The sequence below is a fragment of the Aegilops tauschii genome, chromosome 7, assembly GCF_002575655.3.
Source record: "Aegilops tauschii subsp. strangulata cultivar AL8/78 chromosome 7, Aet v6.0, whole genome shotgun sequence".
In the NCBI taxonomy this organism is placed as follows: Eukaryota; Viridiplantae; Streptophyta; class Magnoliopsida; order Poales; family Poaceae; genus Aegilops; species Aegilops tauschii.
This window is the reverse complement of record NC_053041.3, coordinates 589,957,281-589,972,240: the sequence shown is the minus strand read 5'-3', so window position 1 is coordinate 589,972,240 and position 14,960 is coordinate 589,957,281. Positions and strand designations below refer to the sequence as shown.

Genomic DNA, 14,960 nt, shown 5'->3' with positions numbered 1-14,960 from the left:
CACGGGACACCCGATGCACTCGGTGAGACCGTGTGGAATACAGAAGAGTACACAAGTTTGGTCACGTTCACTCGGTGAGACCGAACCAAACCACTCGGAGGCTTCGAAAAATTGCCAAAGATTTTTGGATAGAATTTTTAGTCCTTTTATTGTACGGGAAGTCCAGCCGCCTCATAAATCGATGTGGGCATTGTTCGTCTGCACCGGGAAGACATATGCCGGCATTGAATAAATGTCTTTGTTGCGATGGCAGGAATTGAGACCAAAACTTTCGGTGGTGGCGTCATCCACCATGCAAAGTAGAGGCAATGGTCACCTCTCAGGCCCGTCACGTGTACCCTCGACGCCGGGGGTGATGCACACAAAAAGGTCACCGTGTACCCTCGACGCTGGGGGTGATGCACCGTAGCTCACGTCGAAGAAGACCCGGCCGGAAGCGCGGTACGCAAGTAGTCTTCCGGATGCAGATGAACAATTTTTCGGATCAAAAATCCTAATTTTAACTCGGACAGGAATCTTTGGCAATTTTTCGGATCCATTCGGAGCCTCCGAGTGGTTTGGTTCGGTCTCACCAAGTGAACGTGTCCAAACTTATGTACTCTTCTATATTCCACACGGTCTCACCGAGTGCACCGGGTGTCCCGTGATAAATTTTCTGACATCCATTCGGTCTGTCCGAAGTAACTCTGCAGCTTCTGCTCCTGACCTTGTTTTGGCTCTGCAGGTTGCATACGACCTCGGATTAAAATGATTTTTATATCAAATTCAACCGTTTCGACGAGACGAAGATTTTTCATGTTGATATCTTTTTCATTTAAGGTCATCTTAATTGCGTTTTGTGCCCCTGACACTCTTCGGCCAACGTAAAGTCGAAGAGAGCTCTTTGGCCAACGGGAAGCCGAAGATACTATCTTCGGCCCAATTGGGCACTCTTCAGCCAACGGGAGGCTGAAGAGCCCACTTCGGCCAACGGTAGGCCGAAAAATCCCTCCTCGGCCAACAGAAGGCCGACAGGGTCATAGTTTCGATTTTTATGCATTAGGGCGTATAGTTTCCGAATTTGCTATAAAAATCATCATAGTTTCAAAAAAAATCTCTCGCGGAAGCAAAACGTGCCTCTCGCGGAAGGAAAAAACAAAAAACACTTTTTTTTCATTTCCGAAAGGCACGACCGTGACTCTCGCGAAAGCATAACCGTGCCTTTCGCGGAAGCAAAACCGCAACTCTCGTGAAAAAATGGTTTTTTCATGCAAAAATATTTTTTTCGAATTTTTTTTGACCCAGAAGCTAAGGAAGACCGATAGAAAACTAACGTCAAAAAAACTATTTAAAAAGCCAAAAAACATGTGAAAAAAATAAAAAATTAAATCGAAGGAAGAGTCCAGAGCGTGACACGTGACGGACGGCTGAAAGCACGCCAAGTGGCACTGATCGTTGCGAGGCTCAAAAAAATGCTCGTTAAGTAGTTGCTCTCCATTTAGAGGAGAGATTGAAGAGCGGCTGCGCCAGCAAGGCAGCCATGCGGCCACATCGTAGCAGGCGGAGGGTTGTGCGCTGGCTGAGGTGAATAATGTCGTGCAATTCTTTTTACCAAGGAGAAGTGAAGAGGTAGGCGAGTGTGGCTTCCCGACGGCTCGTAACAGAACAGACTAAAGTATGCACATGTGTCCCTTTATGTAACTTCCCACATGAAAGTAAAAAAATTGAAAAAAAAAGAGAGAACCCACGGGCTTTAATATTATGAAGAAAAAGGAACAATCAAGAACATTACACTGAACTAATTATGTACATCAGTTCCCACCTAGCTAGTTGCGCACATGGCCGATTCTTAATTAAATATTTGGGAATACAGATTCACTATCGACATCTCACCATTGCGGAGTGGAAGCATGTAGAGGAGCGTTTAGAGAAACAATTAAGCAGTTGGAAAGGCAAGCTGCTGTCAGTTGGAGGACGGCTGATTTTGATTAACTCCATCCTCACAAATATGATTCTCTATATGATTTCTTTCTTTCAGCTCCCAAAAGAGTCCTGCAAAGACTTGACTATTTTAGATCAAGATTTTTTGGCAAGGAAACGAAGAAAAGAAAAAAATATAGGTTGGCCAAATGGAGCGTGGTTTGTAGGCCAAAAGACCAAGGCGACCTTGGAATTCATGACCTGCAGGTCAAAAATGAGGCCCTGCTCAGTAAATGGTTGTTCAAACTTCTTACTGAGGATGGTGTTTGGCAAACCATATTGCGCAACAAGTATCTAGGACAAAAGGCGGTGTCCCAGGCATCTTAGAAACGTGGTGACTCGCACTTTTGGGATGGCCTAATGGCGGCAAAGAAACATCTCTTTCGCTTTGGGTCTTTCGCGATAAAGGACGGGTCGGAGATTCATTTCTAGGAAGACATCTGGCTAGGCAATGCCAGTCTCAGAGTACAATATCCAGCCTTATATAATGTTGCTCGCGATAAGAACAATACTATTGCGCACGTGTTCAGTTCATCCCCGCCGAACATTTCGTTCAGGCGGGATTTGATTGGCCCCAGACTTCCGTCATGGCATAATCTTTTGTTCCAATTGGATTCGATTAACCTGACACAAGGCCGGGATGTGTTTCGCTAGAATCTTACTACATCAGGGTCTTTCACAATAGACTCTATGTACTGTGCGCTCACACATTCTGAGGTACCAGTGAGTAATAACAAGAAAAATTGGAAGTCCAAGATTCCACTAAAAGTGAAAATCCTCATGTGGTATCTTCATAAAGACTACCCACAAAGGGAGTAACATAGATGGTAACATCACACATACCTAGATAAAATAGATGATGCGGCAAGAAATTAATGAAGAAAGAGAGCCATGTGGTAACATAGCTAGTTACTAGTAGTATGAGTAACATCACACATACCAAGGCAAGATAAGTCTATAACCTAATAAATGTTGTGTTGCATGACACCACACATATGTTACTCCCCACTATAGAGATAGTAATATAGACTAATAACATATGCATGTTACTAGTGTAAGTTACTCCTCACTGTGGCTAGTCTAAGGGAGTTGTGTTATTAACCGAAGACAACCTCGCACGGCACAACTGGCCAGGGAGTAAGAAGTGTTGTTTTTGTACTCATGACGAGACAATCAAACACCTCTTTTTCCAATGCAAGTTTGCACGTTCTACGTGATTAGTCATCCAAATAGGGTCAAATTTATATCCGTCCAGAAGTGTTGCCAATATATTTGGTCACTGGTTGGATGGTATTCCAAATAGGTTTAAAGCGCTTATAAGGATGGGAGCGTATGCCTTAATTTGGTCGCTCTAGCTATGTAGAAACGATTTGGTTTTTAATGGAAAAAATGTTTTTCCTCTACAGGTTATTTTCTGTTGTACGCACTTGCTTCATACATGGTCTATGCTACAACGACTGAAGCACCAACCGTTGTTTAAGGCGGTGCGTATGCGGTTGGAGCAGGTGGCTACGGAGGTTTTTTCCAAACATGGGTGGCAGCATAACCTCCGGGTCGATCCACCACCAACTTCGACATAGGAATAGTGTCGGTCTATAGGACTCTACTGTTGCCGATATGTCGGTTTTTATTTCATGATTTATGTCAGACTTTTGGATTTGGCTGTGTGCATTTTAGTTATGCAGAGGCCGGGTGTTACTCATAATGTTTTGTATCCCCTTAATTGATGCTACATTCTTAGATAATAAAATTACCCTTTATCGAAAAAAGTTCCCACCTAGCTACTTTAGTCTCCTAAATCCCAATTTGTGCAAAATCCGCAAAAAAGGAAAATCAAAATTTTCACATCTCAGCAGCCATAAACAACATGATGTATGAGCTTTTCCTAATACATCAGGGATGCCAATTACTTCAAACTATTTAATGAAATCAATGTGCTAAAAAGTAGGGCAGAGAAGTTTGGAATGTGGAGTACTCACGTACATGTTGATCAATTGGGGGGTAGACGTGCAGAACTAATGGGTGACCAATGCCGGTTAACTGATGATGGCTAGCATGGACTTTTTTTTTTCAAACCACAATCACGGTCTCTTCCATGCATTTTAGCAAACCATGAGGATGGTGGATTACTGCCATCTCATCATTAACCTACATTTTCTTGCACAACTACTTAAATTTGCATAATACATATGTGCGACATATGAACTGCAAAAAACATCAAATTAGGAAAAGTCTGCATTGGATATGAACCTTAATTGCAGAAACCATCTTTTCTATGTTGTCTCGTTAAGAAGGGGGTTGGGAGGGAACGCCAACGTTCGCGGAAGCGGCGCCGTATCAGTACCATCACCCGCCGGACCACAACTACATCCGCCGAGGCCAACCAAGCGCGTTGTGGTCTACCATGGCCGAGCGGAGTTGGAGGAGAGGCGTGTAGAGGGGAGGTGGGGAGGGGGTTGCGCCAGCGAGGGAGCTGCAGCGGAGCAGACGAGGGGACTGCGTTGGCCGAGGCAAGAGAATGCCATGCAATCTTTTTAGTACCGAGGAGAAGTGGAGAGGCAGATGAGACTGGCTTCCGGAAGTCTTGTAACCTAGCCGGCTAAAGTAAGCACCTATATCTATCCACGCAACTTCCCACATGACAGTAAACAAAAATTCTGAGAAGGATACAAATCAATTGCATAAACTCTATCCCTTCCTTATCCTTTTAGGGATTGTATTGGAGCATCGATAATTCTAGTACTCTGCCAACTATCAACGCTACACAATAATTGAAAATCCGGAGATTTTGCCATAAAACAATATGAACTGAGAAGAGGACACCTAAGAGTATCTACATTCGGGTGTCACGAACCGGCCTCAAAGGTCCGGGTGGACGGCCCGGTCAAGAAAAATACCTAGACGGGCTCCACATACCGGCTCTAAACATTCGGATTGATCGTCATGTCATATCCAACCCAAATCTAAGGCGGGTATGAGGAGGCCCGGGCGCGTCCGCCACATCGGACAAGATAGCCCAATCCCACCATAAATTGCACCAAATCCCCCAAGTCCACCAAACCCACCATCCTCCTCCCGCGCGTGTGTTCACCATTTCCCATGTCCGAGCCATCATCGTCCTCCACACTTGCTCCCCCATCCTCGCCGTTGGCTCCCAACCGCCACCCTAGATGTCGACCAGCCCGTCCCACACCGCCGCCACGGAGACTACATTGGTATCGTACGTGGGTCTCCCATCCTTGGCTCCGGCGTGAAAGTCGGAGAATGTCGCCTGCAAGGACCAACGAAGGAGGCAGCATGAGAAGGATGCAGTGTCACAAGGAGCGGATCTAGACCCCCCCCCCCCCCCCGAACCCCATCCATCCAGCAGCCGACAAGGAGCGCTCCGACCTGGCCCGGATAGAGGATGATCCGGAGGCCGGTTGGGAGAGCATTCTATAGTGTTTTCCACCAAAGTTGACGGTGGCAGATGACGTCTTTCACTCGCCCCAGCTCCAACTGGCGCAGACAAGCACAGGAATCGACGGCACCCGATCTGCCCGCTCATGTTCGATGAAATGACACAGTATGACTCAGTACCATTTTTGCTCATTTTTTATCCTTACTTTGCATATGTCATTGCGATTAGTTGCGTAAACCTTAGTTTATTCGAAATCATGATAATTTTAGGAGAATATAATGCCAGAGACAACCAATGATAATCAAGAATCGACCCAAATGGACTATGAGTTGGGGGATCCAAATTGCCCTACGTTCAAAGTTTGCAGAACATCAAACCCCAATCCCAACAAGAAAAAGAAGGCAAAGGTGCCCAAGGCAAGAGGTCCAACATTCACAACTATTAATGATATATTGCTGGTTAAATCTTGGTTGGCCACAATCTTGGACCCCATATGTGGCACAGAGCAAGAGGGCAATGGATATTGGGAGAAGATCCAGAAGTACTATCATGAACACAAACACTGTGTGAAGCCACATCCAATCGTCACCACCCGCAATGTGGCATCTCTCCAACATCGATGGGAGATCATTCAAGGGGAAGTGAACAAGTACGTCGGCTACTATACACAAGTGCTTGGCCGTCCTCAAAGTAGGATGGGAGTGGCAACACACGTAAGTTTAATTATTTCATTTGGTTACCATTTTAGTTGCTTGTTTTTTGTTGCATTCTCATTGTTATACATACATTGTTCGCTAGACGGTGGTGGCGCCCACTATGTATCAAGAAACGGAGAAGAAACCATTTGGTTTACCATTGTTGGGTGCTATTGAATGGTAAACCAAAGTGGACATAGTTTGCGGAAGATCTCAAGGTTGGCAAGAGCAAGAATATGGGTCGAGCTTCCACCAATCAATTAGATTGGACGAAAAGAAAAAGACATAGCGAAGAATGGAAGAGCCACAATACCAAAGAATAACCAGCAAGTGATCGGAAACAAGTGAGAGAATGCGAGGGCCTCCCGTGACGCCGCGGGGACAAACATGTCCTCCACATGTACATGCATTTTACTGTAAGGGGGAACAAGAAATAGGAGAGGTACAAGCTCAAGTAGGATGTGCGTAAGGAGAGGATGGATTAGGACTAGGAGAGGGCAAGCAATAAACTACAGATTGGGAGGGAGAACATCGAGTTGTAGAAGAAAGAGGCGGCGATCAAACGGGAGCTCGAGAAGGCCCAAACATTTGGAGAGATGGAGCTTGGGAAGGAGACATTGCAACTTGCTTGAAACACGGTGGATGCGAAGATAATGTTGACGGGCGAAAGCCTCTTGGATGAGCATGCAAAGAAGTGGCTTGTGCGGATGGAAAGCGGAGGCAAGGATGCAGGTAGAGCAGGCGGCAAGGATGGCCGCGGAGCAGATAAGATGATGAGTGATCCATGACGCTCGGACTTGAATTTTATTTTGCCATGCCTAGATTGTTGAACTATGATATTTTGCTTTGTTGAATTTGTGCTCTATGATCCACGTACATGGATTGCATGATTTGAGGATCCATATTTGAGATGTGTGGGTGTTCGGCACGCCCAATGAGGGGTCGTCTAGTGCTGTCCATGGAGGCACCCAGATGCTTTCACGCCCGTTTAGGGGCCTAATTTGCCAAGTCCTGTAGATGCTCTAATTGGACACTTCTTTGTTCCCATCATGCAAGTAGGAACAACCACTAAATGAAGTATGTTCACCGAATATATAACTTGAAGCCTGAGCTGATCATCTACACCCTATAAACAGTAAAATCAAAATAAATACTATAAAAATTCAGATTTTTTGTGTGGTGTCCGTGATAAGTTTTAGGGCATTCGGATATCTGAGTAGCTCTCGGCAAAAAAACCAAAATCAGGTCCAAACTGTACAAAACAGTAAACTTTGTCATGAACACAAAATTTATCTTTTTAGCTGAGAGCTATTCAGATGTTCAAATGCTTTAAAATTTGGCACGGACACACTCAAGCAACTTTCACCACTGAAAAGTTAATTTTTTCTTCTTCAAAGTTTCTAGTATTTTTAGCGGATTTACTGTTGACTCCTGTGCTCACGTGAGCCCGGGAGCCAAAACGCCTCCTCCGACGCATTATTCAATTGAAGCGTGGCGCACGCCTATCTGATCCACCATGACATCATGGAAAATGAATCATGCACATGTGGGTTGCATTATTTATACCGAACAGTAGAGAGCAGATCAGGTCTAGACTCTCAGTTTGTTAGGCCAACTCCAATGCGCGACCCCACCCGCGTCCGTTTGCTGGTAACAGAAACAATAGCCACAGAGACAGCGATACCAATAGCAGAAACAAATAGCCGGAGACGGAGATCTGTCTGCTGCTGAGCCCGTTTGTTACCCGCGCCCGCCTCGCGCCTTGCATCCGCATCCATGCGGAGAGCTCATATTCGCAGCTTCACGCGCCAGGAAGCTCCCTGCCGTCCACGCGCAGGCGCTGCTGGGCTGGCCCATGTACACGTTCACATTTGAGAAAAAAGCAAAAAATCAGAAGAAAAAAATCGCCAAAAAACAATAAAATCCATGAATTCAGAAAAGTTCATGAACTTGAAAAAAAGTTCATTAAGTTTCAAAAAAGTTCATCAAATTTGAAAAAGTTCACGATTTTGAAACAAAGTTTAACGATTTTGAAAAAAATATTCCCTGAATTTAAAAAAAGTTCATCAACTTTACATAATTTTCTGTAACAATACATCGATTTAAAGAAAGTTCATCGATTTTAAAAAAATTGAAAAGGTCATCATTTAAAAAAATCACCTATTTTGGAGAAATTTCATGTAATTTAAGTAAAGCAAAAAACCAAGAAATTAAAATTTTAGCTAAACGGGTCGACCCAGCTTGGTGGGCTCCAGGCGCCCATTTGCAAAATGCATAGTAACAGACGTCTGAGCTTCAAATAGGATATGTCGTCCACACAGGCCTGGCGTGGCGTGCCGGGCGGGCACACATGCCAGCCTAGACAGCCCAGTCACGGCCCTAGCTGGGCCATGAAGGCACAACCCATTAAGCCACGTGTTGTGATGGCATGTGACGGGCCAGGCACGCGGGCTATCAGGCCGGCATGCCAAAACTGGCCCATTTGGCCAAGATTGGTTGGAAAAAAAATAAAAATTTAGCTGAACGGGCCGGCCCAGCTTGGTGGGCTCCAGGCGCCCGTCTGCAAAATGCATAGTAACGGACGTCTGAGCTTCAAATAGGATATGCCGTCCACATAGGCCTGGCGTGGCGTGCCGGGCTGGCACACATGCCTGCCAGGCACGCGGGTTATCGGGCCGGCATGCCAAAACTAGCCCGTTTGGCCAAGATTGGTTGGAAGCAGTGGATATTCTCCCTCATAGATTATCTTTATTCTATCAAGGGGAGCTGCTATACGCCGCTCACTGCGGCAGGTAGTCGCGGTTTCGCACAGGAGGCTTCTCACCTGTGCTGGCTGATTCGCTTTACTTCGCGGGATGAAAATATCATAAAAAAAGCGCTGGGGAATCGAACCCGCGACCTGCTACATATGCTCGCAATGCCCTAGCCACTACGACACGAAGCCTATTGTGAAACATTAGCAGCGCAAATTCAAAGAGATTACCGATAGCAGCAAAAAGTAAACCAGATCGTGAAATTCCAGAAAACTAGTTGGCTAGGGATCAAACATAAGACCTCACTCACATAACCACGTCCATAACCAATGTACTACCTAAGGTTATTTATCTAAAAGGGGCAGCCAGGTACATATGATCTATTATAGGCGGCAGATTAAATTTTTTTAAGAAAATTCAAACGTAATTTTTAAAAAATAAAAACTTTCTGGAACGCAAACAATATTTTGGAAGAATAAAAAGGAAAATAAAATTGATTTTTAGAACATTTTCAGAAATTATGAACTACTTCTTGTAAACGCGAACATTTTTTGACAAACAATAACAAAATAGAAAAAGTGAACATATTTCACAATTACAAACTATTTATTTACAAAACTCGAGCATTTTTTGAATTTTCGAATTAATTTTAAAATCATGAACATTTTTAGAATTTGTGCACAAATTTCGAAAACTGTAGCATTTTTTAAATATGTGACAAATTTTCAAAACAAGAACATTTTTTCAAGCCCGCGGACATTTTATAATTTGTGAACAAAAACTAAAAATGCAAACATTTTTTAAATTTGTAACAAGTTTTGAAACATGAATATTTTATGATTATATGAACAAATTTTGAAAATGAATTTTTTTTTTAATTTGTGAACAAAATTTGTAAATAGGAATATTTTTTGAAATTCACAAACATTTTCCAATTTGTGAACAAAATTTAATCATGTTAACATTTTTTGAATTGTGAACAAATTTTGGAAATGGGTACTTATTTAAAATAATACTTTTTGGTTCTTTGAACAAAATTCAAAAAGGTGAATTTACGAACTTTTTTGTAAACATGAAAATTTGTCGAATTTCTGAACAAAATTTGCAAATTACAAATATATTCTGAATTTTTAGAACAAATTTCGAAATGGAGAACAATTCTGAAAATCCCAAACAAATTTCAAACCCGAACAATTTTTGAATACGAGAACATAAAATTGAAAATAAGAACATTTTTTAATTTGTGAACAAGGTTTCAAACAGGATCACTTTGTGAAATCCCGGTCATAATTTGAAAATTTCTGAGAACTTTGAACAAGAAAGTTCCAAAAATATTGGACACAAAAACATTTTTTGAATTCCTGATTTTTTTTTAAAATGGAAACATTTTTTAAATTTATAGACATCTTTTTTAAAACATGACCATTTTAAAAAACATTCAACGTTTTTTAAAAGTATAAACATTTTTTTAAGTTTCCGAACAATTTTCAGAACATGAACTCTTTAAAGAAAGAAAAATAAATGAAAAATGAAAAAAAGAAACAGCAAAACAAAAATAAAAGAAAGAAGAAGAATAAACATAAAAATGAAAAACAAAAAACGAAAAAACCTAAAACCTAAAAGAAAACAGCAAAACCAAAACGAGAAAAACCGGCTGGGAAACTCTAGAAGGTTCCCAAAACCGGAAAACGATGCAACAGGTTAAAGGGCCCGGCCCAGGTGATCGCTCGATAGCCAGTCTCCTTGCGAAAGGTCGACATTTCGACGCAAAGTGCGTCTAATAGGAAATTCCTCTATCGAGCTTACTCCTATAATATTGTTTGGAAAAAGAGGTTTGAATCTAGGCCTCTACATCTAGAAAATGTAGACAACCATTCTTATTAATTATTATGCAGAGTACAGAACAAAAGCAACCACAGTTGAATCATTATAAGACATAAAAATAACATGTATGGTTAAGTCAATTTCCTTCGCAACAACGCCTCAAAGAACGCATAAACGTCATGATACCATCTTCAAGACGAGAATGTATCTGGTGCACCAAAGCAATTGATGCTGCCGGTGCACCGGACGCCGTTGCACATTCAAAAGTGTTCAAAAAAATCCAAAAAAAAATTTGTGTATCGATACAACATCAGTGTATGTTGTCACAAAAATTCAAATCAAAATTGAAAACAATGCTCAAGATACAAAAATGACAAATTTGATGTCAAATGTCCTAATGGGCCAAAACTGAAGCCCAATTTGTGTTATGTACTATTCAGTGTCAAATTTGTTATTTTCGTATCTCAAACAGTGTTTTGAATGTTGATTTAAATTTTTGTGACAATGTACATTCATGTTGTCTCATTGCACTGCTTTTTTCAGATTTTTTTGAACATTTTTTAATGTGTAATAGACGACCGGTGCACCGGTAGCACCAATTGCTTTGGTGCACAAGATACATTCCCTCGTCAAGACAGTCTGGACAGAGGTTTCATCGTGCTTTCCCAGACCGGTCAATGAAGATTAACACAACATCAAGTAGACAACGCCGACAACAAGTAACACGCAATTCCGTTGCCGCTAAGCCCGGCCAATAAAGTTCAGGACAAGAATTTTCGCTCCGGGCATGAAACGATGCTCCAATCGACATCTTGGAAACGCATTGTCCGACAGTTGCATCCGGTAGTACTCCATGCTGGGTTAAAATGGCACTAGCAATTTGGGGATGTATCCCCCCTTAGAGCATGAGGTGGATAAGGCAAGGTAGGTATGTACGAATGTATCCCTTATCCTTTCATAGGTGATTTTATTATTATTGGAGCATCGATAATTTCATTACTCTAGTACAACCGTCCACGCTGAGCAATAATGGAAAACCGGGACATTGTATCACGCCGCAGTATGAACTGGGAAGAGGACGCCTAACTGTACACTTCCCAGTTCCCACCATGCAAGAAGCAACAGCCACGAAATGAACAATGTTCACACATTATATTCAATTGAAGCGTGACACACGCCTCACCGGTTCACCATTGACTCAGATCTCGGGACCAAATCCGCCTCTGCATCACAGCATGGCAAACGAATCATATCACATGCGGGGTGCATTATTTATACTGAATTGTAGCGACCAGATCTGCTCCAGACTTATCAATTGGTCACATCTCTCAACGACTACATATATCCAGGGCAGCCGATCGCGAGCTATCCCAATCCCAATAGAGTAACAGACAGAGCTATCCCGATAGCAGAAACCATGGCGGGAGAAGGAGATCTGAAGCTGCTGGGCCTGCTGGTGAGCCCGTTCGTGACCCGCGTCCGGCTGGCGCTGCACATCAAGGGCCTGAGCTACGAGTACATCGAGACGGACGTGCTGGACAAGGGCGAGCTCCTCCTCCGCTACAACCCCGTCCACAAGAAGGTGCCCGTGCTCATCCACAACGGCCTGCCGCTCTGTGAGTCGCAGGTCATCGTCCAGTACGTCGACGAGGTCTGGGCCGCCGCCGGCAAGCCCATCCTCCCCGCCGACCCCTACGCCCGCGCCACCGCCCGCTTCTGGGCCGCCTACGTCGACGACAAGGTGCGTGCGTGCGTGCGTCTTTTCCCTGCTCTGCTCTGAAATGTGAAATGTGGGCGCCGGAGTGACGGTGTCGGTCGGTCTCGTCTTCTTGCTCTGCTCTGCAGCTGTTCCCCGCCTGGCTGGGCATCCTCTTGGCCCCGACAGAGGCGGCGAGGGCGGAGAAGGTCGGCGAGACGCTCGCGGCGCTCGCGCAGCTGGAGGTGGCCGCGGCCGAGTGCCTGGACGGCGGCAAGAAGCCCTTCTTCGCCGGCGACTCCATCGGGTTCCTCGACCTCGCCGTCGGGTGCAACATGTTCTGGATGGAGGCGCTGCGCAGGATGTTCGGCGTGACGTTCCTCGACGCGGGGAAGACCCCGCTGCTGGTGGCGTGGGCGGGGCGGTTCGCGGGCACCGAGGCGGCGACGGCGGTGGTGCCCGACCCGGACGACGCGGTGGCGTTCGCCAGGAAGCTTCAGGCCAAATATGGTTCCGCTCCACCTGCCAACTAGACTGGCTTCTTCTTCATGGAGACATGACTTGTCCGTGATGTAATAAAGCCGTGAAGGAGACATGATTTGTCGACCTTCATGGACATGGCTTACGTTTACGCAGTGCTATCTGAAGTTGTGAACCGCGCGCACTTGTTTCTTTTCTGAATGGAATGATGCATAGCAACTAGCAATCGAGCCAGTCCCTTCAATGTTCAAATCATGGACAGCCGCCGGGGATCCAGCCCCGAGCCCTTATCCAGGGGAACTCAAACCACGCCATGTCCATGGTCACCGGCGCCGAAAGCGCAAAGAAAGAGTAGTTATTTCACGCCATTCACGCAAGCATCGGTTGGCATCGGAAGCCAATTCTAAATCAACGGACTATTACGGGGTCTCCTCATTAACTAATCTCCCCCCCCCCCCCCCCCCCCCCCCTGATTTTCAGGGGGGTGTGGGCCCCTCATCATTCTTTCTTCCAATCAAAATGTCCCGGATAAGCTTCCCAGTAAAAGCCCGTTGTCATCTGTCCGTGCGCAAAGCGAAATCACTAATTGAGGAGCCCTCCTCGCAACGATTAGTCGGGGAGCGCTCCCCGCGCGCCAAGTGTCAGGCGCGGAGCGGTCGGGAGACTTTTCCGAGGCGCTCCGTGCGCGACACTTGTCGCGCGCACGGCGTCTCCCGTGTTTTCCGGTTTCCGGTTTCCCTTTCTGGTTTTTCCTTTTTTCACTTTAGTCCTTATACTTTTAATATTTTGTAAAACCTTTTGATCTGTTTTGAGATATGTTTCTCTCTGGTGTGGGCGAACTGTCGTGGAGCACTGTTCTTTCTTTGCCGTCGTCTTCGCCCGTCGCCGCCGCCGCTCTTGTCGCGTGGTTACGGCGGCCCCTGTCCCGGCCGCCGCGCTTGTTGCCTGCTCTTACGGTGGTCCTTCTTTAGCGTCGACCGCGCTTCCCCGTTCGCGTGATCGCCGTTCCCTACCAGTTGCCTTTGTGGGTTCCCTGTTTCCCTTTCTCGTTTCTCTTTTTGTTCCCATTATATTTCCAGGATATGGAGATTTATGGGGTAGTTACGGGTGGGGACTACCAACACTATCAGATGTCAAGTTTCAACTGGTTTTGTGGGATTAGTTCTTGATAATCATTGTGTTCCTTGCAGTTATGGCTTGTCCTTTTTGCCGTATGCCTGGTGGCCCGTGTTCTTCTGTTGTTCTGTAGATGGGTTCAGTGTGGTCCTGGATCGGCGTTGTTGGAGGCGTGTTGTAAGAATATCATTTTATAATTGTTCAATTTTTGGCACACACGCTTATTTCTTTTGGTGCTGCTCATGCTGTTTAGGTTTTGATTATGATCCTTGTTTTGATTTGTTGTGCAGTATGTTCCTTGCAGTGTTAGAGCTCATCTTGCTCGTTACATCGAGGAGTGTAGGGCTTTAGCCATAAGGAGGGGTGACGAAGATACTGATCTTGCTTTTCAGTGCAATGAGGGTTATTTGTATGGTGTTCAGTTTAGTCATGGTCGGTTGAGGAGCAAATTCCATGGTCCTTCCTGGGAACGATCGGTCAGTGATTATGGTGTTCGTCCTCGTGATATAATGACCATTAGGCTTGAACATTATGGAACATGGATTGGTATTGATTTTTATCGTGTTGGTCGTGGAGATGCGTTGTCTCCTTTACCGTCTATTGGTAAGGTTTATTTTTAAGGAAGTTTTTGATGGGGAACGTAGTAATTTCAAAAAATTTCCTACGCACACGCAAGATCATAGTGATGCATAGCAACGAGAGGGGAGAGTGTTGTCCACGTACCCTCGTAGACCGACAGCGGAAGCGTTATCACAACGCGGTTGATGTAGTCGTACGTCTTCACGATCCGACCGATCAAGTACCGAACGTACGGCACCTCCGAGTTCTACACACGTTCAGCTCGATGACGTCCCTCGAACTCCGATCCAGCCGAGTGTTGAGGGAGAGTTTCGTCAGCACGACGGCGTGGTGACGATGATGATGTTCCACCGACGCAGGGGCTTCGCCTAAGCTCCGCAACGGTATTATCGAGGTGTAATATGGTGGAAGGGGGCACCGCACACGGCTAAGAGATCTCAAGGATCAATTGTTGTGTC

General features: G+C 45.0%; 1 protein-coding gene across 1 annotated transcript; it reads left to right on the top strand.

Annotated features, from left to right (window-relative positions):
- Positions 1-11,940: 11,940 nt before the first annotated feature.
- LOC109760433 (probable glutathione S-transferase GSTU6) lies at positions 11,941-12,982 on the top strand. The gene is made up of 2 exons (XM_020319258.4): positions 11,941-12,372; positions 12,477-12,982. Exons 1-2 carry the CDS (start codon positions 12,049-12,051, stop codon positions 12,858-12,860), a joined length of 708 nt encoding a protein of 235 aa, XP_020174847.1. The 5' UTR covers positions 11,941-12,048; the 3' UTR covers positions 12,861-12,982.
- Positions 12,983-14,960: the final 1,978 nt, after the last annotated feature.

Coding starts and splice junctions, on each gene's coding strand:
- LOC109760433 (XM_020319258.4), top strand. CDS start 12,049: ATGGCGGGAGAAGGAGATCTGAAGCTGCTGGGCCTGCTGGTGAGCCCG. Junction 12,373..12,476: donor CCGCCTACGTCGACGACAAG/GTGCGTGCGTGC, acceptor TCTGCTCTGCAG/CTGTTCCCCGCCTGGCTGGG.